Source organism: Nyctereutes procyonoides, unplaced genomic scaffold (assembly GCF_905146905.1).
Source record: "Nyctereutes procyonoides isolate TBG_1078 unplaced genomic scaffold, NYPRO_anot_genome, whole genome shotgun sequence".
NCBI classification, from domain to species: Eukaryota; Metazoa; Chordata; class Mammalia; order Carnivora; family Canidae; genus Nyctereutes; species Nyctereutes procyonoides.
The window spans coordinates 30,391,785-30,419,480 of NW_026575139.1; the positions used below are offsets into that span (position 1 = coordinate 30,391,785).

General features: G+C 41.7%; 1 protein-coding gene across 7 annotated transcripts in view; it reads right to left on the minus strand.

The window, feature by feature from the left end:
- The window catches only part of RAD51B (RAD51 paralog B), a 597,782-nt gene that overhangs the window by 178,814 nt on the left and 391,272 nt on the right, over positions 1–27,696 (minus strand). For all 7 annotated transcript variants that reach the window (XR_008661707.1, XR_008661708.1, XM_055304408.1 and 4 more), the window contains one exon: positions 5,503–5,599. Coding sequence is in view for 5 of the 7 variants with exons in the window: in XM_055304408.1 (XP_055160383.1) it covers positions 5,503–5,599 (97 nt within the window). In the remaining 2 variants the exon portion in view is untranslated. The remainder of the gene's footprint in view (positions 1–5,502; positions 5,600–27,696) is intronic.

A 27,696-nucleotide genomic window follows, 5' to 3' on the forward strand; every position in this document is an offset into this window, starting at 1 on the left:
CCCTTCTCTCCTTCAGGCTTCAGGCTTCAGTGGCTTGAGGTGGTTTAAGTGATTCATCATCGTAAGACATTCTAAAATACTACAGAAATGTTAAGGTCAACAATGCTGATCACAGTTGTTAACATTAACCTCATTGTCACATGGTGACACTTTATGTTTTCAAAGCCATTACAGCCAACCTGCACCATATGCCTGAGAGGTGGATTTTTAAAGCTGTTCCACCCATACTCATTTGTACAAGGTCCTACCCAAACCAATGCACATTTTTAGTTTGGGATTGGGCTATGGAGGGCCTTGGAGCTAAAGTGTGGAGAGAGCTTTGCTAAATTGACCAACCCACCCCAAAGTCTGTGGTTAATGGATTACAAATTTGGGTAATGCCGGACAATAAATTACAACTATAATAATAAAGCTGAAAGTACACACAATTTAAGCAGAAACACCAGTGTTTTTTTATCGGAAATGAAAGAAACCATTGATCATAGCAACTGTCTGAGATTAGCAGGGAGCGACATTTTCAAACATCCTGCAGTAAATCCAGAGCAGATCCAGCTGGAAAGCAAGAGTGGAAATAAAACTTGAAAATTCATACCATGCTTTGAAGTCTGCTTCTTTCACAACCATGAGTCCCTGATTCGCCCCAACCATTCTGAGCTGCTTTTGCTTGCTGAATTTATTTTAAAAGAGACACAAGCCATGCACTTGCATATAATCTTTCAAATGGACTCCAGCTTTTTGCAGGGATGGTTTGTTAAAGAGTATGAATCCCAAAATACTTTCTCTTGCACATGAAATCAGCCATCAATCCAACTGGAATAGAAAGGCTTCCACTACTAAAACTAGAAACCCTCTCGGTTCTAGTAAGTACTGCTTTCTTTCTTGTGTTCTTTCCTTTACCCATCCATGCACTTTTAATTTTTAGTTTTTGAGTGCTATTGTCCATCAAAAAATATTAATGCAGTTAAAAGGATACTAACATGCCAGATGCTGAATGCCAGGATGGCAGCCTAATAATGTCTTCCTTTCCATAAAGCCATCTGGGGCTCTGAAATGGGCCAGGTCATCATACTGAAGTGACTGCTATCCCATTAAATCATCGGAGGAGAAGAAGCCAACGGTGTAGGTTGAGCAGAGCTTCAATCTTACACAGGCCCCACTGTCACCAGACGTCAACCTCACCTACCAACTGTGCTTGTGTGGACAGGAGCCCAGCTGGTCCTTCTGCCCAAATCCCAGGTGACTTCAGAACAGGCTATGGAGTCTTAGGCCAGTTGGACTGTTAGATCCTTTCTCTATTGATCATTACAGGGAAAAGGGATATTCCCTAGAACGGAGATCCAGTCATCCTTAGTATTTTCGATCTCCACTAGGAAAAACTGGCAAGGGCATCTAAGGAACATGTCCTTGGCCACAGAACAGTCATAATAACCGAGTCAATAACCAGTCACTCAACTTTGTAATAATCTAGTTGCCTGAGTTTCTGTCAACAAAACGAAAAACTAAAGAAGAAAATACTTTGATTCATAGTGCCTGGGCAAGAACAATGTAGATTATAAAACCAGACATCTGGATTTCTGCCCTTAGGTTCAGTTCACAGGGCAGTGAATTTTGGTCAATTTGCATTAAGTCCTGAAGGTTCCATTCTTCCCACTGAGTGAAATAATGTTTGTGAAAGGCAAGCTGAAAACTGACAAGCATACTGCATCTATGAGAAGTTATTTTAATGAAATAGGGAAAATTCAAATTTCAATCAGCCCTCTGATTCCTTCTCAAGGCACAAAGCTATGGGGCAGGAGCAATATGGAGAAAGTCCTTGACCTCTGGGGCCTACATCTCTCTTCTTTGGCTCTTCTACCTGGGAGCTAGGTAATGCAACAGTGGAATGAAACTCCAATGAAGGGAATCATACCATGGAACCAAGCAGTGAACATGGTCTACATTGTCCAAGCAACAACCCAGCCATAAACTTAATAAGGAAAAAAAAAAACTAGCAACACAAAAACAAAGAACTCTCAACTTTACAAACACTGGGAGGGCAACAGCTGGTCAGCCGAGATTAAAGGAGCGTGAGAGAGCACCTCCCCATCTCCTGAGTTCTCCTCCCCCATAGAGGTCCCTTCAGCCAGCCAGGGCTCGCTTTTACAGCTCTGTGAAGATGACCTTGTTCCAGCTAAGATAGGGGCTCTTTGATCTCAGCAGGGGGATGCTCTGGGCCTGCAGCTGGCAGATATTAATAGTACAGGATCCGCTGGGGTGGAAGAGATCTCTCAGTTGGGCCAGGTCACTTGTATTCCCTGCTCTGCATTAGAGCAGAAGGGACTTCATTTCCCTGAATTGGCCCCTGCTGGGTATTTCCCTAGGTCAACTCAGATCATTTTATTGCTGGCTGCTCTTGGCCGCTTGTTCTCACCCCACAACTGTTTTCAAGGGAGACTGTTTAAGCTGTGCCCCCTGCTCTGCAGCTGAAATCTATTACACAACGGGTGGACCTTGAGCTCACGGCATCACTGTTTCTCACTCTCACTGGTTTGCTCATGTTTCTTCTTGTGTACATGTCTGTGTGGAGAAAAAGGCAGAGAGCAAGAGACAGACAAAAGCATAATGGTTTACAAAATAAGGAGATAGCAATGGGGGAGAGGTATAGCTATACTCTAATAGGTATGCCAAAGTATCAATGCTAAGATTCCTAAAGATCCTTTCTATTATGCTTAATCTAGGAAAATACAAGGCCATTCTTCTCATTCCATAAGACAGAATTTTAAAACCCCATCAACAAGTGAATGCTCCTGATCTTCAGACCCACATCATGATCTCAGAATGGTTGAGCTAGAAAAGACCTCAACAATCTTATATTTCCAACCTGTCATTTAATAGAAGAAGAAAAAAAACACGGGAGGCCTTAAGTCATCAAAAGACCCGCCCAAGCTCACAAGGCTAATTAACACAATAGCAAAGTTGATACAACAGATACTGGAAACAACCAAGTAATTTACTAACCATAGTGGCATTAGCAACCATTGCAATGTGTTTGAATAGGTATAAATGTTTTAAGAAAATTGCCCATTTTTGTTCACTGGTAAGGAACTTCCATTATAGATTTCAGGAAAAATACTTCCAAAGCCTCTTTACCCACTCAGCTATGCAAAAGAAAGATCTAGAAAAACAATTGTTTCCATTCCCCCTAGGATTTCATCATTTAAAAAAGTTGTCTAATGATAAGCCGGTAAATCTCCCCTTGTCACGAATACAACTTTACCATTTTCTGGAAGCAGTTACCCTGGAGCCCCCAAACAATTTCCTTTGTCTCTATTCTGCTTCTCCTCTTTGCTTAGGATAAACCAAGGAAGCCAAGACAAACCAAAGTACTATCACTTATTGGTTTATAAATAAGGAAACAAGATTGTTTTTTCTCCTCAAAGCTGAATAAATGAGTGTGTGTGTACATGTGAAATAATCACAATAATTTTTAATGAGGTTCTTTATGTCAATCTCACTGTTACTGTTTACAAAGTACTTACAACCATGGCATCCACTTAGCATTTACCGCTTACCCTGTACCTAGAACTTGGCTAGTCACTCAGGATACAAAAGGATACAAGATAGCCTATGCCCTTAAAAAAATCTGCCAATCTAGGCAGGAAACCATGAGAAGTTAGGTTAATTTTCTTAGACTTTTTCTTTATAAAGCAGAGCAGGTAAAAGAACCACCGAGGAGGAGGAGGAGGAAGGAGTGAGACCTCCCTGGAGTTCAGACTGGAACAAATAAGGAGGTTTTGCAGAAGATGTGGTCTTTAAATAAACCTTGACTGAGTTGAAGGATTTGGAAAGAAAGGAAGCAGTACAAGTGAAAAAGGGAAATGCTGTTCTAGATAGGAGGCTGTCTGTATGTACAGCAGCACGGGGCAGGAGTGGGGATTGGCGGGCAGAAAGTCAGCACACTTGATGGAGGAGCTTCACCCAGGCATTGACAAGAACCAAGGGGACTAGGAAGGAAAGGGCAGACTGTGAGGAGTGAGAAGGCACTGTCTCTAGTGGTGTTTAGGAAACCGATCCACACAAAAGAAAAGCAAGAAAATCCTGACTTTTAGCACGTGCTGGTTCCTGTCGTGTATATACTTCCACCCTGGCAGGTTTCAGGCTGACAAACCACAAATGCCTGGATATTTTAAAAGCGGCTTACTGATTTTAGCCCATTCTCAGAAAATGGGCTAGTACAATTCCAAAACTTCTGAGTAGGAGAGAGACACAGTAAAAGGAAGCCAGAGTCAGAGAGTTGAATTTGGTAGTGGCATAATAGAAATGGTAGAGACACTGGATTGGGTAGTCCATTCTGGAATATATAAAAAAAATCCAGCTGTGAGTTCACTAGGTCAGCTGATCACAATACAAATTACAAAGAAGAGGCACCTGGCTGGCTTAGTCTGTAGAGCATGCCGCTCTTGATCTCAATCATGAGTTCAAGCCCCATACAAAGAAGAGGGGGCAGAGGAAGAATATATTTGGAAAGAAGAATCAAAATGACTGGATGAGAGGAGTGTAGGGAGGGAGGAATAAATGATTCGTTCAGGTTTTCAGTCTAGGTGATGATGGGGAGGGATGACATGTCACTGAATGGGGAAATAGGGAACACAGAGCATTTTAGAATTTTTATAAATAAATAATTAGGTTTTTTTGCTCTGAAAAACACCACCAAGAAGCAGGGCTGTGGTCCTTCCAATTTTTGAGCCCATATACTGCAGACAATTCACAGAAGACCACCTAGGCAGTCAGGAACCTTGATAGGCCTATAAGTCCCATCTCCTCCCTCATGAATACTTCTCAGAAAATGGAAGTACAGAGGGGTCTGTCATAGCTATGAACATTTATTCAGCCCACAGCTAGCAGAACTCAGAAATGTCACATAAGAACTTTCAATAAAACTAGAAACCACCCACTGGCTCAGTGGTGTAATTCCCCTAGCTACGTAAACCATAGACAGCCTGACCTTTGCTAGCATGGGAGGGTGGAGAAAATTTTGCAGACTTACCAACATGGAGAGTTTTTCTTAAACTTTCTGTAAAGCTGGTTGGGAATGCCACATCTCCAGCACATGACACTGGTGTACACTTTTAGCCAGTCCAAACCAATAAAGCCAATCTATGAGCATCAGTCTCAAAAATCAAGTCACTTAGCAGTTGGCCAGCCCTTATACCAAGGACCCAAAATCAACCTATGGAGATGTGACCAGTTTCAAGATTGAGGTGATGGATGTCTGTGAGGGTGACTCACTCAGACAATAAAGGAAGTTCACCTCTAGAGACAGGGCAAGAGCCTCTCCAAATACAAGGGATCAGATGCCAGGGAAGTTGGCTAAGCCTAAATGGCCAGGCTCTGGCTGGGTTCGCTGGCCAGGGCCTCCGAGCCCAGTCTCCCAGAGCCACAGGGCGCAGAGAGGCAGAGAAGAGAGGCAGTGGGGCTATATGTCAGTGTCAAGTTTCTGCCCCTCTAGGACAGATCCCTTACCTTCAGACAGGGACAAATCATCAGCTGGAGACACCAGGTCTGCCTGAGAAGCTAGGGCTCTGCTTAGATGCGTTGTAATTTGATTCGTCAAGATAACCTGTGAACAGACAGGGAGGAGGAGGGGGAAGGGAAAAGAAAGAGACCAAATTAATTATTAGAGTTCTCAGAGGACAGACTGTGGTTCAGTGGAGGACTGATAAGCACATAGGTAGGAAAACCCCAGTTCTGACTTCCATCAGGGTTTTTTTTTTTTTTTTTTTTACTTCCATCAGTTTTATCTGAAGGCCAGAATATCTGGCAAAACCTACAGGTCATTCAAAACACAGAAAACAGGCAAGAGGCTTCTTTTAGAGCTTAACCTACCAATCGATTCTTTCTAAATGCTGAATAAATTGAGACCGAGAGACATTGTCATGTTAGCTAAATAACAGAAGGCTAACCAGAGAATGAAGATGCACATGAACACATTTTATCAAACTTCAATGTTTAGGATTATATCTACAAGCCAAGATATTGCTAGTGCTAAATAAAAGCAATAATTTAACATCTGGATGCCTGTGGCTTCTTTCTTATTAACTCAAAGTCAGGGTTTTATTTCCAAATTTGTGAAAGGAATCACACTGTTCTTATAGGTTTGTTGAACTCCAACAAAAAATTCCAGTCTCACTATGCATTTAAAACACAAATTAATATAATCCCACCTATACAAAATAAGGTTCATAACATTTAAATCCATATGATCCACTGCCACGCAGAGGCATTTGATTTAGTTGAGAAACTATTCTCTTCCTTAAAAATCTTATTTATAAAATTTACTATATTGTTTAGAAACCTGTAAGGACAAATAAAATACAAATTATCTCCTGGAACATTACATTGACTAACACCACAATTGTTTCCCTAGGTTTGGGTATCTGCACCATGCTAAAAACTGTGAGCATCCTGGTTACTCAGAGGAAATGGCCCTTCTGAAAAGGGTACTAGGCACTTAGTATCTGGAATGAGCATCTAGTTGGACTGTTTTGGTTTGTCCTGAGGGTCAGTTATGGCTTTTTTGCCACCCAAAATGGAACAGAAATGGAAGTTGTCTCCATTCTTTATTGTCTGGCTTTTCAGCCACACCTCTGTCACTGTCTCTTGAATGAACCAGGGACACATCATAAATCCTCTACCAATGGCAGCTTAATTGAGAGCTGAGAGGGGAACATAATGGCAAGGTCAGGCAAAGAAATGAAGTACTCTATTAGCAAAGACAACCTTTGCAAGGTGTCTGTGTATCAACTAGGCTTATGAGTCTCCAACTACTTTGAAACGATGGTCAGATACTGCAGCATTCTGCAGAGTGTTTGCCCATCTTACCCTCTCTTCTGCGTTGCTATTTTTCATCTGGACTGGTAAGAATCACATACAATGTGTCTTCAATTACAGGCTTTAGACAGTCAAATAATAGCCTGCTCTTTCAAGAACAAATGTTCATTCTTAGGAGTATGAATAAAAATAATGATCTCTTTTTATTATGTAAGACATGAGCTTTGGAGTTTAATTAAACTGGATTCAAATTCTGACTCTGACACTGCACACCTTGGGAAAGTTTCTTAAACTTTTGAGCTTCACTTGCTCATACGTAAAATCATACCCATTCTTTATAGAATTGTTATGAGAATTAAGTGAAATAATCAATGTGAGGCACCTAACATTATGTGTGGCATATAGTAAATAGTCAATAAACAGAAGCTATTGTTATTGGTGTTATTTTCTTCAGAATGATGCTATTATAGGTTTTATGTATGTATACACACACACACACACACATATATATATGTACACACTATACAGTAAATGCCACATGCTTCAGACACTTGGATCTCACAGAACACTAAATCACAACTTTCTACTTTAGGATATATGTCAGGCTCTGATCATTTCTACTAATCTTAGTCTCTCTTAAGATTTATTCAATTGCAAGGAATTTGTATAAAAATCTCAGTAAGAAAAAAAAAAAATCTCAGTAAGAGGCAGCCCCGGTGGCGCAGCGGTTTAGCGCTGCCTGCAGCCCGGGGCGTGATCCTAGAGACCCTGGATCGAGTCCCAGGTCAGGCTCTCTGCATGGAGCCTGCTTCTCCCTCTGCCTGTGTGTCTCTGCCTCTCATTCTCTCTGTGTCTCTATGAATAAATAAATAAAATCTTTAAAAAAAAAAAAATATATATATATATATATATATAAATCTCAGTAAGAAAAAGCAATTATTTAAAGGCAGGCCAATAAGTTACTGGTGGTACTCTGAAAATACTATATGCCTTATTACCAATGAACAAAACCATGTATCTGTGTGTCCTAGTTTTTAAAAACACGAAGCTTCTGAGAGATCAAAATAGGTAAACTCTACTTTTTTAGAGGATTCTTCGAAAAGATGGCTTGGTAAAAATGAAAGAACTCTAATGATATGGTAATGATAATACAAAACAATGTATTGAATACCTACCGTGCAAGGCCTGTCACCATATACAGAGGTAAATAAAAAGGTAAATGTACTCTATGTCTTCTCTAGAAACTTATAAGTTAGAGATGAGCCATTTACAGAAATATTCAGATCATTTGATGATTGATGAACGGAAGCTCATTTTTATTATTACACCAGTCCTATAATGGAAACTTGTTCTGAGATGATGGTTTTTGTATCAGTTACGTCCTGTAGAACCTCAAACCAAACTCCAGATGTCCCTCTGAAGGTACTCAGCCCCATTTCCACTTTCAATGAAAGACAAGGTGGAGAAGAAAACATTTCACTCCCCAAGGGCAAAAGAATAAGCTCCTAAGTGGTTTTGCTAATAATCCTCTCCTTTTGTATTATGCACCTGAAAGCCAAATCACTGAAGGACACATAGCAACCAAACTTAGGGGTTTGCTAATCAAACCATCTTACTAAATTGTTGTGGTTTTCTAAACCTGTGTTCAGCAAAATGATAGAATGGAAACATTTTCAAATAGCATCAATGACAAATAACCATGGCTTGGGTAGAAGCCTATAGATGTGTTGTCCTCTGAGGCAATCTGGACACCTGAAAATTACACCCTTAAAATATAAAATATTATTACAAGTTATAAACAGAGTCTTAACACTACCTAGTTTCTGAAAATTTGTCCTGACTGATACTTCAGATGGGCTTTCTTGCCACTTTGTTCCATTGGAAAGATTAAAGCTTCTAATGCTTGGTGCTATATTTGTGGGGAGCAGTTTGCACAGTAGTTAGGGTGAGTGCTTGGGAGTCGGACAGACCAGAGTTAAGATCCTCGGCTTTACCACTTACTAGCTATATGACATTGGGTAAGGCTCATAACCTCTCTGTTGTGATAATACTGGACTCACAGGGTTTCGTTAAACTGGATAATGCACACAAGATCCTAGTATTAGTGCCTGACCAATGGTAAGTGCTAAAATGTTAACTACTCATCCATTGTCTTTAGTTATCCTTTGCTGACTGGTACCTTTGTTTTTAGATAGAAAACATACCTGATTCCCTTTTGTATTAGCAAATAGCCCACTACTGACAAAGAACAAATGTTGATATGTTTAAAAAGCAATGACAATTTAAGTGAAATTATATCAACTACTTTTGCCATTTCTCTAAAAGTATGGCTCATTTAAACATACCACACCCCTGCCCCCATCAACTACAAATCCAAAGGTCCAAATGGGATTCTTGGACTAAGGGAAAGATATGTTGTTTTTCTGTTTGTTTTGTTTTTAATGATCATATTACATTTGAAGGCAGGAGGAGATGGAGTCTAGCTCAAAATTTATTCTTCAGGAAGGAGAACATGTAGAGGAGGCTTTGTAAGTCAGATAAAGTAACTATTGTCTTCACTCAACTCTATACATACAGAGAGAGACCACTTACTCCCAGGGCTTCTTCATGCTGCCCTCTGGGTTATAGGATGTTTCAGGTGTACTTGACTTGGAAATGGTCCCTCTTATCATGCCACGTAGACTTTAAGTCTCATTTTTAGTGTTCCTCTCCCAAGGTAACAATGGGGTGAGACTTCTTCATCCAAAGACCACGTCCCTGGGTTCTAAGTTTTCTCTTGCATTATCTGGTTTTCTCTAAGTGCATCCTACTCAACCCTTCTGTATATAGCATCTGTGCTCAGTTTAAAGACACAATAATGCTCTTTATAAAAGAAGAAACTTTAGGGTACATATTCATAAATAACCCAGTAAGTCCTGCTTTCACAGAAAATAGGGCTTAGAGAAAAAAGTTGGAGAAACAGGAACCAGTTAAAGACCAGGTGAACTATTGAGGCAGATAGGTGGGAAAGAATGCCATTTTGATCAGTAGACAAGGTCCTGTGAATGAAAAAGCCAACTAACACACAAACAGATATATGACTCATTTCCACTAAGTATCAAAAAAAAAAAATAGCTTAAGAGAACAAACTGGAGACAAGAAGGTAGGAACAGAATAAACTGGTCAGAACCATCGGCCCCAAGGGTCAGAGGGTTGGGGAGCTACAGTCTACTGGCCAATTGAGTTTGCCTCTCCATTAGTCTCTGTGTCCAATGCGACCATTTGCCTTCAGTTGACCCATCTTTCTTCGGCTATGCTATGACCAGACTATATCTATGCTATACCCACGCCTCCACACCCTACTCATGCTTCCTGCTCCTGGTCCAGAATATATTCTACCTTAGGAGGCCACTGTATGTCTAGTCCGATCCACTCTACAGTGAAGTATTAGTATTTCTGCTGGGGCCTCCCGGAGTAGTCACTTAGTATATTCCAGCCCATGGTAAGTACTGGAAAATGGGAGACAGAAGAGAAAATGCAACAGCCCTGGAGAAATCAGGGTGGATAACTGTCAGATCTAAAGGCATAGCCTTTGGCAGCAGAAGCTCCTTTTATTTGATTCTTGGAAGATGACAGAGAAGAAGGATGTTATTGTAAGTCAGGGAAAGAATAGGTTGGAATGGAACATCTGGCCCTCTTTGGTCAGCAGAAGAAATCTTCAGGGTCAGCAAAACAGTAACTCAATCTTTACAAATCAGATTTTTTTAAGGACCTAAATATATGGCACATGCCCTCATTCAAATTTCTGAGGGGGAGAGTGAGAGGCAAAATTTGTAAGCCCCACTTTCCACCAGGTAAACTAGAGTCACCTGCCTGAGGTCAACAGCTCAGGTAAAAAGAGGGATGGGTGTCTCGGCTTCCCCGCTCACTCCTAACACAGCAGTGGGCAGAAGAGAGAAGAACTGAGCTCAGACCCTAGGACAGGTGACTTTTCCAGGACTGCATGTCCTGGTCTAGAGAATTTAATCTATAGATTTCTTTATTATTTTTAATGCCCAGAAATTATATTATCAAAGTGTTATATTGTAACACGAGACTGATCTTGTGACAAGATTCCTTTTGGACTCTGATGCTATGAAATAACCATAAATCAAGAAGGTAAATAGCTTCAGCTTCTACAAAAGAGCCAAGCATTTGAGGCAATCTGAGGCAAATGCTGACTATCTCTTTGGTGTTTTTTAGTGGCCACAGATGCATGTCATTTCCAAGGCGCACAGAAGGCCTAGAATCTAAAGCTTTTTGTGGAACTCATGTCTAAGGGGGGGACTGGGCTAGAGGAATTGTGAGGCCTCATGGGGGCATTTTTATGCCCCTAAAAAACACCCACTTCCTCCTCCCACCCACTCCCTGTCAGAATCCTGCTACAATTTAACACAGAGAATCAGACAAGTTTCAAAATCACTTCAATTGGGCCTATAGGGCTAGGTCCAATGATTGCCCTAATGCTCTTGTTTTACTCAAGTGAACAGACAATGCACAGATCACCTGGCCAGCCAGGAAAAGAACAACACTGGAGTGCCAGACAGAGAGGCTGGGGACTAACTCTGCTCACAGACCTCCTGCCTGCCACCCAATCTAGTACTCTCAAAATGACAGGGCTCTGTTCTTCACAGGTTACAAAGGCAGAGTTAATTTTTTCTTCTTTTTGTATTAAACATGCTCTATCTGCCCAAGGTACACTTTTTTAAACTGGTATTTTTGGTATCTTAAATGATTCTAATTGCCAGATAGGACAATGATGGATCCTTCCTATCTAAACATAGGCCTTGGATAAGTCAGAAATTCTGGTTTTAATCCTGGCTCTGTTAAGGGTTGCTGAATGTCCTGCTTTTAAGAAGACAGAGGCCAGAATTTTCCTGTGAGAAATTGTTAAGGTTCATTGGGTCCTTTCATCACCAAGGCTTGAGAGAAAGGCCCTGGAGTGGTTTTTACCATACTCTCCTCTTGATTCCCAAATATGACAGTGTCTGCCCCAACCCATTCTGCTGTATAGGAGTTGGGAGTGACAGGGAACCAGAGGTGGGGGGTAAGCAGGGGGAGGGCATGAGGGATCTGAGGGAGCTCTGCGTGCAGTGTAGGAACAGAGGGAGTCCCCTGAAAGAGGCCTAGAGATCCACACTCATGCCTCTCCCCTGACTCTCCTCATCCCAATCCCTTCCTGTCACTTTCAGCTTTGAAAATAGATATCCAGTATTTGTTGTGAGGAAAAGTCAGACCAAATATTTTGGAGTTTGAGCATCACAGATCTGGTTTTACTATTCACTGGCTTAATTTTGCCAAGGTCTGGAAAATTATAAATCATTCCATTATGAGAAAATAATCATTTTTCTTTCGCTTCAACCCAGAGGATATCATTTCTAGAATAGAGAACTGATAAGGCTTTAGTATTCCAGCCTGCTTGAAGGTCTACTGACAATTGTTTTCTGGGAAAATATGAAAGGCTGTGGGGGATTTTCCTTTCAAAATATTTGTGGTAAAAGGACCAAACTTCAATTTGGCTTGAAGAAAACACTATTGTGGGAGTCAGGCATCCTGCTTTGTATTTTTGGCTCTGTCACTGTTGCAATTCTGCTGTGCAATTCTAGAAAATGCTCCTAACTTCTCTGAAAGTGTTAAGTTAAAAAAAAAAAAAGTGTTGAGTCCATAAAAGATATAAAGAAAATGAATATATTAGGACTATAAATGTAGCAATCTGCTATGAAAAATGTTATACATTTCAACTCACATCAGGATGAGTGTTATAATTTAAAATCCATCTTATCATTGATTCTCATCATCTCCATCCTTAAGAAATCCATTTTACACAGAACCAATTAGCAGTGGCTGAGGAAGAGAGAAGGAAGAAAAAGAATGAGGGACACAACTTCAAATAATTTTGTATTGTGGTGAGAATTCTTTCAAATCTTGATAAAAATTCGCATCTCTTATTATGAACCTGGAGGAAAAAATCTCTTTTATATGTTTCACTGTGAAACATTCACAGGCAAAGCTCCAGAAATACTGCTTAGCAGGAGAGGCCCTAAAGTACAAGAGTCCCTAATGAAGATACTGGCTCAGTATGAGGCCCTGAAGATGGAAGAAGAGAAATGAATCTCCACAGCTTTGCACAAACACACACTCAATCACACAGAAATTGATAATAATCCTGCTTCTGTCTCATGTTAGCCATTGTCTAGACCACTGAGTTCAGAGGAAATGAACTGAAGTGAAACTGTGTCTGCCATTTGGTCAAAGTAAACATACAAGAAAACGGCAGCACTATAGGGTGGCTTTCTCTTTGGTCTACTTCTCCAGGGGTGCACATGCAAGGGGATGCGGTGGGAACCCTGGGGTGGCAGCTACTGTGTAGGCGTGAAAGCTCTGGTTCCACTGTCAGCTTGCCGTTCCACTGGCTCCGATGGGTTGAGGTTAACACATGCTGGTTCCGGGTCTCAAATGGGGTGTGGGGTGACAGTTGTAATGAGGCCAACAAACAGCAGCCTGGTGTGTTGTTTCCACCTGCAGCCCAACCTAGGCGACATCCTGTCAGTGATCTTGGGCTTGTTGTAGAAAATAACATGCACCATTGGCGAACTGCGACAGTGTGCTCACAGTGGCTTCGAATAGTGCATTCCCTAACTGTGTGCTGTTAGCATAGGGTCAAATAGGTCTCTGGCCAACAGGGGCTTGGAAACGAACAAGGCCAATTGCTGGATGACTCTGAAGTTCACAGATTTGGAAGAAACCTTCCTACCAGCCTTCACTGCACCGTACATTTCTTGCGGCCGAGTCGCTTTTGCGTGGTTTGTTTGGTTGTCCTCGCCCACTCCCTTACTGCCCACTGAGCCCCACAGAAAGGCAGGGGAGGTGAATTTCCAACAGCCCCCTGAGTTTCTGCTGACCTTTTTAGGTGTTTTTGTTACTTGATGGTGCTTTCTATTCACGTGTACTCCTGGGGTCTGGGGATTCCCCTCCTTTTGATTTCCAAAGAGGGTTAGAAAGACACAGCTTTGTGATCAGTCCATCACAGGCAGCTACTATTGACTGATTTCCCCTCCTTAGACTCATTTGAGACTAAGAAAATAGTTCTGTTGAGTCACTTGCTCCCCAAGGGTCTGAAAATATGGCTCTTGGGGGAGTCCAGCCTGATAAACATCAACTTCTTTGCGATTCTCCAACCCCAGCCAAACTTTAGTGGCTTATCGTAGGGAGGAGCTGAAGCCCAGAAGGGCCTCAGATCATACCCCACCTTTTAAAAATCTCCAATGGAGGATGAGCCAACACTAATCTGACTTCTATATCTCTATGCCACTCAGGCAAATGGCATGCCAAGGGCTCTCTGAACTCAGAAACTGAGTGTATGCATTCAATTCTATCTCCAAAGTGTATCTGTAGCATAAAACGAGAGCAAAGATCATTCACAACCTGTTCAAAACATCTGCCTAGGAACAAATTTCCAAGACAGCAGTAGCCTCATCAAAAAAAGCCTTTGAACAGAAACTATTTATTTGATATCCTCAAAGAAGGGATACTGTGTAAAGCATTGTTGTTGTTATTGTGGGGGGAGGGGGTTGAGAGCTGAAGCTATCTGTCTATATCCATACTTAAATAAATGACATCAACATACACAAACAATAATAACCTACAGTTAAACAGAGTCAACATAAGAGAGACAGAAGAATAGGGCCAGAACAAATACATTAAAATGGCTAAATATTTACATGGCAAGTGAGGACAGGCCTCCTTCCATAGCAATGCCCTTGGAGTGGAGATCTTCGACCAGGGTCACTAACAAGCCAATCCCAATCATGGGCTACAGACCCATAAAATGATGTCCTAGCCAAGGGTAGGTCACATTCAAGGCATGGGCCCCAATGCCAGATGACAAATAGACTTTTAGTTTCCATTATCAACTCCGGTGGCTTGGGAATGGCCATCTGGAGCACTGTCCCAAGGGGAAGTGTGGTTGTGTCAGGCCTCTAAGTTGCTCGAGGGCATGGCAGGGGACATGAGCTTCTAACTTTAACTACTCGAGTGTGCTCTCCTATCATTTTTGCTCCCTCATTTGCATTTGTCTATCTTGTTCACCTCTCACCTAACGTCATTAACGAGAATAATGACAGCACTTTACATGTGCATGATGCTTTATACTTTTCAGAGCATGTTCAGAGTGGCCTTAGCTGATCCTCACTGCCTCATGAGGGAAAGAGCTGTTGTGTGTTAGGAGGGTGGGCTCTGGAGTCAGAACTCCTGGGTTTCTGTCTCAGCTCCAGCTATAAAATTTGGGGTAGATTACTTAATCTCTCTGTGCCTCACTTTCTTCAACTGCATAATGAAATACAATTGTACCTGAGGCGAGGATAAATGAGTTGGCAAAGAAGGCCATTAAGACAGTGCCTGACACCTAGCAGGTGCCTAACACCTATCAGGTTTTTACTACTTATTCTACCAGCTTCCATTTTTCCAGTGGGAACACTGAAGCTTGTGACATTCTCATTCTCCTATGTTTCTCATGGTTCACTCACTCTGGCTCTCATCCCCATTCCAAGTGCCCCTTGCCAAGGCTGAAATGTCCTTCTTTCCTCTTCTTCCAGCTTCCATCTTTGCAGGGCCAGTTCAAATCCCTCTTCGATGAAGTCTTTCCTAACCATGCTAGCTGCAACTAACTAATCTCCCAGTTCCTAAAGCTCTCATTTTAGAATCAGTACCAAGTAATTTAGTACGAGGATTTTTTTTCTCTGTGTCATGCATGTCTTACCTCTCTACAGTGTAAATGTCCTGCAATTTAATGTGTTGCTGCCTCCCTGTCCCTATTCTAAATGCAAGAAGAGAGAAAGGAGGAGACTAACATTTCCTTGTGGATCTAAGCCTGTGCCAAGTGCTTTACATACATTAGCTCATTTCACCCTCACACCTCAATGAGGCAAACATTATTATCCTAGTTATTCCTAGGAGATGAGGAACTGAGGCTCAAAGGAGTTGAGCCATTTTCGGAGATTGAATAGCTAGTGCATGGCAGGGCCAGATTCATACCAGATCTGTCTGCACCACCACTGTGTGCTGGCTCTACCACATAAAAGCTTCTTGACCCAAACACTCACAGCCTCATGGATATTTGTTGATAATTTCCTCAAAGCATAGCATTTGCTGAGATCGGACAGACCAAGTGCCATGTTATTTAATGCAAAATCACATGGAAAGGAAAACTGCGCAAAATGTTTAAGAATAAGACAAACTTTCAATAGCAAGAAGAAACCAGTCGACTGTTAGAATGCTGTCTGGTAGAGCTGGAAACACTGAGTCTTCAGTGCAGGGAGGAACCATGCTCCAGCAGGTATGGCAAAAGAAAAGACACAGACTCCTGGATTCTATTTCTGTCTTGGCCGCTAACCTCTCTGCTAATATTTTCACTTCTGCTAAAATGTGATGACAAGAGTTTCAGAAGAAAGGTTGCCACATGAGAGCAGAATAAGAACAGGCAGTTAGCTAGTTAAATGTGGTAGAGCCACAAACAACATTGGTATCTGGAGCAGGAGCTCACAGCTGGGACAGATTCCATTTGGGCATTTATCTTTCCAGTTCCACTTCAACTCACAGTGAATAGCACTGGGTACCCTGCCATCCTTAAATATACATGATAGTAGTATCTATATGTTTAAACACCTTAAAAGGACTATCTTTAGTTTACTTCGGATCCACATGAGCCATTCAAAAAGTTTGTTCTTGTTTTCTGACTTGAAATGATTCTGCATTTAATTTATGACTGGTTACACCATATGCTGGTGGTGCTAAATAAGAAAAAAAATCGATTCTTCATATGTTTGATAATTGGTTCATGAAGTGTATCAGTGCTGATGCACTGTGATGGAGGTTCAGTGAAGACACACCCGGGATGAAGGGCATAAGGGCAGAGGTTTGCTCTTGGTCCTTATCATCCAGCCAAGAGGCCAGGTCTGGAAGGACTGGTAACCCAGGTAGGTTTGTGGCCATGCTGGCCATCATTTAAGGGGCATGACGATCCCTTTGAAAACAAGAAACATGGGACCTGCGGATTGTGGCTTTCCATTTCCACATATCTGAAGTCCCACTGAATTCAGAATCCTGGAGGTGTGGGCAAGTCTTTTGTAAGACCTACTGCTCAGGTCGAGGCTTAGAAAGGGATCACTACTGCAAATGAACAGCCTGCTGCTTTGGCATGGGCGGACAAGGAAGCTCTTCTCTGTCTGGTTATTTACAACACAGCGTTCCTGCTCATGGATTCCTCTTGCCCTCCCCAGGACCACACTGAAATGACTAAATCTGCCTATTACTCCAGTGAATCCAGTCAAATAAATAAGTCAATTCTCTTTAAGTTTGTGGTCTCAACTCCTTGTTGGTTTATTGCAAAATTAAAGGGCACACAGAGGAGAACCATCAATCAGTAACCAGCACAGGAATAAGCTCTTTGTGGAATGTACTGAGAAGCAGGAAAGAAGAAGGAAAAAAAATGAAAAGAAACCTCATGAAATGGTCATTTGTTAGCAGAACAGAGTGGGGGAGAATCCACATTTCACATGCAGCATCATTTAGGAAAAGTCTTATTAAAGGTTTCCTATCTCGCCAGGAGAGCAAGCACAGGAACGCAAACAAAAATCCCTCAAAATGATCTGCCATTTATTAGTGCTGGTTTCTCATGGACTTTGCTGTGTTCCATAGACACAGCCAGAGATCATAGGGCCAAGCAGCTGGAACAGTGACTCAGCTGGCTCAGGATCGGGGCAAGGAGATAAGATACAATAGTTTATCAAGAGGCAGTCATAACTGGCTCCCTCTATTCTTCATCCCAATCTGACAGTCCCTTAGCACCCTATTATTAAAGCACTTCCTTAGTACCATGCCTTATTTGGAATTTTTAATAAATGTGATTTGATGAGGGTAAAAACTAAAGAGCAATATATAGCCTAGGGGAAGAAAACTAATACTCATTGAGTACCCACTGGGTACTAAGCAGTACACTCAATGCCTTATTAACATAATTTGCTTTAATCCTCATTGCAATCCTATGTGGTAAGTGACATTGGTCTTCCACTTTCGGGATAAATGTATTCTGTAACTTGCATGGCTTGCAAGTAAATGTATTTACTTCCACTTTCAGATAAATGTATTCTGTAACTTGCATGGCTTGCACCAAGCAGCCACATCTATGTGACTCCAAAATCACTTCTTTCAACCAGACTCACCATGTTCAAGCATGGCACCGGGAAACGTAGTGTGGATTTTAAATCCTGCTAGAAGAAATGAAATAGGCAGAACTGGAAATAGCATGATGGTAACTCACCAGGCCCATGTCTACCTTGCATATTTTCTACTTCAAATAACTTTCTTCTTTCGACAACTAATATTTTTAATCATTTCACAAGAGAGGAAAGCAAGGGGCCCCAAGAGGTAGAAGGAATTGATCACACTAGTAAGCAGAAGAGCCATCAGACGACAACCTGGCTCTGATTCTCACCTATGGCAAGATGTAGCTTTTGAAATAATTTGTGATTAGGGAAGAATTCTTCATGTTGCTTTAGTAAAAACGAAGGGGTTATATATACACACATATACAAATACAAAATCTTAGGACATCTAAATGGCTCAGTTGTTTGAGCATCTGCCTTTGACACTGGTTATGATCCTGGGGTCCTGGGATAAAGTGCAGTGTTGGGCTCTTTGCTCTTCGCTCAGTAGGGAGCCTGCTTCTCTCTCTGCCTGCCACTTCCTCTGCTTGCTCTCTCTCTGATTGATAAAATCTCTCTAAAAAAAAAAAATCTCATCTGAACCTTCTTATCATCTAGTGATAAGGTAAGTATTACATCTCTTTCCACATTAGAGAGGAAAAATGAGTAGCCTAAAGTTTATAGTGTATATGTGAACCCAAACCCAGGTCTACTGACTCCAGATCCCATTCTCTTTAAACTTCTTGATCCTGAAGGGGAGTGCACCTCCCAGAAAGAGGCAGATTGATGGTAAAGGAATAACATTCATGAGAAAGCTAGGTCTCAATGTCTTTCTGAAACAAGGAGGGGCTGTGTGTGTGAAGTTGAGATGCCTGATGTAATGGGACCTTGGTTTTATTCTCTCTCTACAGAGGTGACTATCGATAGTGTTAGAACCTTTATGATCTCTTTGAAGGTGGTCCTCTGTTACTAATCTGAGGCTCATTTAAAAACTGCTGGTTATGGTTTATTAGAAGTGGTCCCATTCATTAATTCAGCAAAGGAGTTCCTAAGAGAGGACAGTGGAAGCAAGAAGTGAAAGAAAGCTCTATCTGGGACTTGGTAGGTTTGGGGCAAGACTGCAAGGGGTTAAAGAGTAAAGTGTGTATTTATGGCTTCCCTTTCCAACACCCACTTCTTTCTGCTGTGAACCCCATGGGCTTTGTACACTCATCTTTCCCAACACAGCGAGAGAGGAACCCCTCCCAGACTTCCCTTCCCCAGCCTGTACTATCTTGAAGGGCTTTCAAAGCCCAGGACTCTATCCCTGTATCATCCACTACTACTTACAAATCCACACAGTCTTTTCTCCCCTTCTCTCTTTCTAATGAGCTAAATCTTAAATTAAGTCATAAGTGACTTTTGCTACAGATCTTCATGCTACCAGGGAGGGTGCCCAGTGACATACCAATTGCTCTAAAGCAGTGGCTCTTAAGTGATTAAGGTGGGTGTTCAATCTAGTCTTCTCCCTCCAAATTCCAATTTAATTCCTCCCCATGTTCTTTTCATCACTCTTCTGAGATACAAAATCTGGCTCTACATCTAACTGATGGAGTCCCCCATAGATATCTGAAGCACAGCTGAAATATAAGTTGAATATCTGATAAAATAAAATCACTCAAGTTATTTCTTACAACTTAAAATGTTAATAAAATATGTTTAAATACTAATGAGGGTCAAAACAAAGACAATATTGCTATTTTTCTGTTAAAAGGGAGAAGTAATATGAGTATTACTATGCAAACTAGAATGAAAGGGAACAAATAATCCTTGTTGTAAAGAGGATGAAAAGAGAGACCCATTAGAGTCTAGAAGATGGGAAGAAGTGGCTTCTCACTGGGAGACTCAGGGAAAGTGTCATTTGATCTGGGCCTTGGAAGAAGGGTACAACTTTGTCATTGAGAATTATGTGGAAGGTTTTTTTATAAATGGCAGAAGAGGCCTCAATACTATAAGCATTTGAACTACAGAGTATTTTAGAGGAGAACCTTAAACTCTGGAATACTGGCAGGCACTAAAAAGGTAACCAATCTGTATCAGTAATAGACCAGGCATTTATACCAGGAATTCATTTTAATTCAAAGAGGCCTTTGGAAAGCATGGAAAAAGGCCCCCCAGCCAAGAGACACTAGAGGAACCAACCTTGCAGGAAGGAAATGCAAGTTGCCCCCATACCTCCATCCTGCCACTGAAGGTGGCTCCTACAGGGCAGGTTCTTGCAGTAAAATAATAATAATAGTAATAATAGTAATAATAATAATAATAATAATATCAATGAGAGGCTCATGAGTGTGTATATGCATGTGTGTGTTTCAAATTGTATGTAGAAGCTAAATTCTGCTAAAACACATTGAGGGTACCAGTCCTCATTACAGAAGAGAGGAAAAGCTCTAATCATATGCAACAGGGTTTAGGAAAAATCCTTCTGAAAGACCTTTTAGCAACTAGAGGAGTAAAAACTAAAGCACAATAAAAACCAAAAAGTCCTCAAATGACTGTGTGTCTTGTGTCCATTCAGGTAGCTTCCTTCCAATCCTCTCACAGGCAGATGAGACTGCAACAGACTGCAGAACTTCCCTGCCCTGGAGAAAGGAAGCATTAGAAACTAAAGCAGAGTCTTCTGGTTTGTTCCACTTCTTAAAAATCTATTTTTTTTTCCTACCGGTTCCTTTTCAGCATGACTGACAAGATTTCCACTTTCTATTTATGTTTACTAAGCCGACAACAAAGCTCAACTAGAGGTTCAAATAAAAACATGAATCAGTACAACACAGGGGCATATTACTTCCAGGTAAATTCAGTCAGCTATCAGGTAGTACTTGGAGTTACACTGGAGTCAAACCAGTTAATCAGCACTTACTGGTTCAGAACTGAGTTACAAATGAAAGGACAGAATATGTACCCCATAAAATGATGGATCTAGGTAATAATCATCAATGGATTAGATGAAAAGATGACAGAGAATTTGGCAATAGAATGATCAGCTGTCATTATCTGAACCCACTGATCAATTTAATCACCATTAGAGGTGGTATGACAGGACATTATTGTCTTACGGCATGATAAAGTAGGAAGTAAACAGCACCATCTATAGAATATTTTGGCTTAAAAAATCTAAGTTCCAATCTTAGAACTACTTATTGATAGGGTATAGAAGAACAAGTTAAATGACACTGTGAGGAAACCATCCACCAGATCTAGAATGTGAGGCATTCTACATCCAATTTCTCCAACAACTCAATATCAAATACAAGAGAGGTACAGGGGGTGCTATGACAGAATAAAAGAAAGGGAATGTAACAACCAAATACAATTTGTGACCTTAGTTAGGTACTTACTCAAATTAACCAACTATAAAAGGACATCTGTGAGACAATCAGGGAAATTTAAATATAGGCTAGGTATTGGATGAAATCAATAACTTGTTACTTCTGCTAGATATGGTGAAGGTATGGCAGTTATGGTTTCAAATGCCCTTATTAATTTAAAGATGGGGAATGGGTGGAGAAATATGCTCTAAAGGGAAATTTAAAAATACAAGGAAGGAAGTAAAGGAGGGAAAAAGGGAGGGAGGGAGGGAGGAAGGGAGGGAGGGAGGGAGGGAGGGAGGGAGGGAGGGAGGGAGGAAGGAAGGAAGGAAGGAAGGAAGGAAGGAAGGAAGGAAGGAAGGAAGGAAGGAAGATAATCCTGGTACATTTAGTAGCTCTCTGTGAATACTTCCATTGGCACAATAACATAAATGCTAAATGTGGTTTTAACTAAATATTAAGATGACACCACACTGGAAAGAAGGGAAGAGCAAAACTGACAGGGAGATTAGTGACTCAAGTGGTCATCTTTTACAGAATCATTTTCAATGGAAACATCAAGAAATAGCAATTCAAATATATCATTTAGAAATAGGCAGGTAACTAGCAGAATCGACAGCTCAACGGTTTGAAAGTGGATGCTCCCAGAGAGTAAGGATCAAATGGGAGAAGCTGACTTGGGGCCAGGAAATGCCGTTTTTCAGTTTAAGTATTATATGATTATTAGATTTATAAAACAATATCCAAGTTTTACTTTGATGAAAAATAAAATTTAAATTAAAGTGCCCCCCTCACCAGATGTATGTGAGGAGGAAGCCAAAAAACTAATAGAAAGGATAGCCAGAGAGGCAAATGATGGCAGTGCTGATTTGAAACCAAGCTAGGGCTGCCACGGGGCCCTGTGTGACCCAGGTGAGCGCATGGATCACCTGACAAATAGATCTGGGCTGTGGACACAGATGCAGCAAACTACCAGTCACCCACCAGAAACATCTGAATCATGTAGCTCCCTTATTGTCAATTCCATATTTAATCAAGTAACCTTCCAGTAACTTGATTTAGCATTTAACTTGCTTTGAGGAGGAAATGTGCTAGTTAGACCAGCATGCCTGTCCAGTGCACAGAACACTGTCTTTTTCATTGTAAAATTAACAATTAGGCATTCTGCTTTTATAGCTCAGTCTGGCTTGAGAGCTTCGGGACCATAAATAGGGCCAGGTCCACCTGAGTGTAGTAACTCTGGGTCGAAATTTGGGCCAAGGCCAGATCACCAGGCAAAGTCTACCTTATAAGACCTTCCTGACTGGCCTAGTAGCTTTCTCTCTGAGGGCTGCCCTGACTCAGGGTCTTTCCCAGATTACCCCAAGCACCCTCATAACAACCCTGTTGACCCCTATCGTTTCCCTACCTTACACTGAATAATTGAGAGGCAACTGCATTTGATCACTTCTCGGAAGACAGAAGTGATGGCTTCTTTTCAAGAAAAGAATCTTCACCACATGCTTTCAGGACTCCACAGGACAATATGGGCAGAAGCTGAAATTCCCAGACTTACAAAATATAGAAAGTGTTCATAGACTTAAAATATTACAGTACCAGATTATTTCAATTTTTTAGTAAATGACATAATAGTAAACATTATTGAGTACTGTTTATGTGTAATAGCTCATTCAATGCCCACAAAACCCTGTGGTGTAGGACCATTCTGTTTTTTATTTCTGTCTACCTACCTACCTACCTACCTATCACTTTACAAAGGTGGAGAACAAGTTGTATAATTCAGCCAGGTTACACAGCAAAAAAGAACATGGATTCATGCCTGGGCCAAACAGTTAGAGGGGCTGGTTGAGATCAAGTGTCTTGTTGAGACTCACACAGCAAATGAACAGAGCTGCGAAGAGGCATCTCTTCTTCGTGTGTGTGTGTGTGTGTGTATTTTTTATTGGAAGTTCGATTTGCCAACAAATAGCATAACACCCAGTGCTCATTCCGTCAAGTGCCCCCCTCAGTGCCCGTCACCCAGTCACCCCATCCCCCCGCCCACCTCCCCTTCCACTACCCCTTGTTCGTTTCCCAGAGTTAGGAGTCTCTCATGTTCAGTCACCCTTCTTATAGAAGGAAGTGGAAGCCAACTGAACCCTTGAGATACCACAAGCTCCCAAAACCAATTTAGTTAGCTCTGAACAAGTTAACAAAACAGACAAGTTATATACAGTCCTCCCAATGATCACCTACTGAGGCAGAGCCCCTGTGCCAACTCAGTCCTCCAAAATTCAAAAATAACCCCTGAAATCATAATGGAACTGTCTCATTAGAGAACAAAGAAAGGAGTATAGTCCATAAAAATTGTTCACTGTTCCATTTTCAATTTGAAACAAAAAGCTCATAGAGATAACAGGTATTTGCTTTACTTCCCCTGGAGAAGACAGAATTGGAGGAAAACAGTAACATTAATTTAGGAGGTTCCCAGAGTCCTAGTATTGTTCTTTTCTAAACTCTACCATTTATTGAGCAGTTACTCTGTACAAGCAATGAGGCTAACTTCAAACATTATTATCACTGTTCTCAAAATAGTTCAAGTTAATGGATCCCTTACTATGAGCTGGTCAGCCTGGTAAACCCTGAATGTGGATTACCTCTTTAATCCTGACCAGTGTCCTATTAGTCAGGCCATAGTATTATAATCATTTTACAGGTAAAGAAAATGAGCTTATAGAGTTTATAAACATTGCAAAAGGTAATAGGAGAACCGGAACTTGAAGCTAAAGCCCAGATCCCAGATCTACTGGAATGCAAAGCCTTACCTCTTAGCCACCATGCTATCCTATCTCTTGATCTTTATAACACACCATCAAGGTCAGTGCTGTAATCCCTATTTTACAAATGAGAAAACTGAGGCTCAGAGAGGTTAAATCACTTTCTGAAGACATACAGCTGCTAAGTGGCAAACCTGGGATTCAAATCCAGGATCATGTGACTCCAGAGCCCAAGCTCTTTATCACTACATTAGCTCTTCTTTCCACTGAAACATTGGCTCATTCAAGGAATATTTACCAAGGACTCAACTATGCACCAGGCACTGTTCTAGGCACTTAGGCATACAATGTGAATGAAAGAGCAAGAAATCCTTGCCCTGTGGAGTGTATATTCTACCAGTGGGAGGCAGACAATGGACACAAGAAGTGCTAAGCTACACAGTGTGTCAAAATGTGATTATTTCTAGGGGAAACAATTAGAGTAAACAGATTTGGTATACCTGAGAGAACAGGTTGCAATTTTAAATAGAATGGATGGGATGCCTGGGTGGCTCAGCAGTCGAGTGTCTGCCTTCAGCTCAGGTTGTGATCCCGGGGTCCAGCATTGAGTCTCACATGGGGCTCCCTGCAGGAAGCCTGCTTCTCCCTCTGCCTAGGTCTCTGCCTCTCTCTCTCTGCCTCTCATGAATAAATAAATAAATATTAAAAAAAATTAAACAGAATCGGCAAGAGAGGCCTCACAGAAAGGAGAAATACGAAAACAGACTTGAAGCTGAGGGCAGTGGGTGGGCATGCGGCTATGAGACAGTCTGTAGTCTATATCTTCTCCTGAGATATCTTTAAAAGGAAATCCTCCAACCCCTTAATATCCTATCTCATGTGGAAATACCAAGGAAGCAGAAAAGTTAAAAAGGCAAGGGCCTGGGCAGCCTGGGTGGCTCAGCAGTTTAGCACTGCCTTCAGCCCAGGGCATGATCCTGGAGACCCCGGATCGAGTCCCACAGGAGCCTGCTTCTCCCTCTGCCTGTGTCTCTGCGTGTCTCTCTCTCTCTCTCTCTCTCTCTCTCTCTCTGTGTCTCTCATGAATAAATAAATAAAATCTTAAAAAAAAAAAGGCAAGGGCCTGTGCTTTGCCCCTTAACTTGCCAAAACTGCACACTGCAAGGTGATAAGAAAATATGCACGTGGCTCATCTACCATTACAGATGGAAATGGCAAGTTTGGATGGCTGTGCCCAGGCAAGAATGGGAAAAGTGCTACATATTTTACTTCTCAAGCATTAGCTCCCAACATACATGGTCTTTCCCAGCAACCCAGCTCTCAGTCTACAGATGGTACCATTATACAACTATTCCCATAAAACTGCTCTGAGTGACAGAAGCTGGCTGAACCCCTGGTTTTGATAACCCAAAAGTGCTATCTCCAGAAAACCAACAAGGTGAGGCATGAGTACACAAGGCCCAGGCCATCCCACTGTAAGAGCTCATTATACTGCAAGTGTCATCCAGGAGTTCAGCCTATGATTGTGGGAAGTTACAGAGATAATCTCTCAAAATACAAATAAAAATAGAATTCCTCTCCTAGGAAAATCCTGAGAACTCATCCTCCTATTCCAGACTTTCTGATAAGAAAGAGCAAAAGCTAGGCACTCAACTTTGGTACTTGGCCTCCTCTATAAATGGTCCCTGGGTGGATCTTCACAAGCACATTTCTCTGTCATGTCTGAAGATTCAGCAGTCTATATATCTTATAGGGCCTCTCTCATATTGGGCTAGATCACAGGGCATCTCACAAACTAAAGGAACTAAAGAAGTAGTTCAGTAATGGAAATTAGGGTTGAAAGGTATTATCAGAGTTAATGTCAGGAAAGTATTACAGATTGTTTGAAATTTCTTTGTAGTTTTGATTTACTTATTGACCAAATATTATAGAACCATGGTTCTTTATTTATTTTTTAAAAGATTTATTTATTTATTCATTCAGAGAGAGCGAAGAGAGAGGCAGAGACACAGGCAGAGGGAGAAGCAGGCTCCCTGCAGGAAGCCCGATGTGGGACTCGATCCTGAGTCTCCAGGATCACACCCCGGGCTGCAGGCGGCACTAAACCGCTGCGCCACCAGGGCTGCCCAAACCATGGTTCTTTAATAGCTGTTTCCAATTCACAGTGATGCAAGGCTAGAATCTTCAGATCAAGTAAGCAGGGAAGCCCAGGGCTCTGGCACAAGGCCTGTGGTCTAGCATTAGATCACCCTGCTTTTCATGAGGCAGGTTCTGCACAGTAAGTGAGAGAGAAACAGAGACACAGAGAGAAAGAGAAGGACAAGCTGAGAGAGGTAAACAATGCCAGACTCCAATCCTTCACCGAGTCTACATGTTATATGTTTATTGAGCAGCCACTGGGGGACTGTTCTAAGACACCATTCTAACTTCTGGAATAACAAAGAACAGGACAATGCCAATTTCAGATGTGGTGAGTGACATAAAGAAATAAAATATTGTGTGTGGGGCTACTGATAGGTCAGGGAAGTCCCGTCTGCGAGAGAACGTCTGGGGTGGCATCTGAGTGATAGCTCTGGGGTGCCACAGAGTTCAGGGCACAGGCTGAGGCAGAAGAGTCAACCATTAAAGTCCGGAGGCAGAAACAAGCTTGAGGTGCTCTAAGGACCCAAAGAAGTCCAGCCTGGCTGGAGGTTAGTAAATGAATGAGGAGAAGGGTCAGGCCGAGTCAGGCAGTAACTTCGAAGCCCAGCCAGCACAAAGGCTTCAGGTTTGGTTCTAAGTGTAGTGGGAGGCCCCTGGCAGGCTTCAAGGACAATACTGATGTGATCTGGCTTGTTTTAAAATCTGCTTATTCTCAGGAATTAAAAGTCCAACATTTAATCCCCCTTGTGAAGGTACAGATTTTGTGTTCTGTTTGAAATCCACTTAAAATATTCATAAGAGTTCAATCCCTCTTGGCAAGAGAAAGTGATGAAGAAAGAAGGGGAGAAAAAAATGGAGGGAGAGAGAAGGGGGTAGACAGAGAAACAGGAAAGAAGAAAGAGAGGAGAAAAGAAAAAGAGAGAGAGAGAGAGAGAGGAAAGGACGAAAGAAGAGAATGTCCACTGAGGCTCCACTTTTTCAGGCTGCTAAGAGTTGGAAGCAGGGTAGACACTGAAACACAAGGCCCCAGAAACACAGCACAGGAGAAGATGACCCACTGAGGGCCTACACTGGAGCTGGGGAGTGGGTTCACAGCCCCATTTTCTGGGTGACCCAGAGGGTAAGATCCGAGGGAAGAAGGTATCTGATCACAACACACCAACTTAATCTTAATAGTAGTGATGGCAAAGAAGAAGAGTATTTCTAGCTAGAAACACTCTCAAATAGAATTCCAGTTCACCTGGACCAGGATGTGGTCCCACTGTATCCGTCAGCAAGTACTTATTACATCTCTACCAAATGCAGTGTAGGAACAGAAAAAGATGACAAAGCGAATATTGTGTAAATTACAGATGCAGCGTGCCTTTGAGGATTTGAGTGTCATAGGGAAGCTTAGGAGAGAAGGGGGAAATTCTCTGTAGT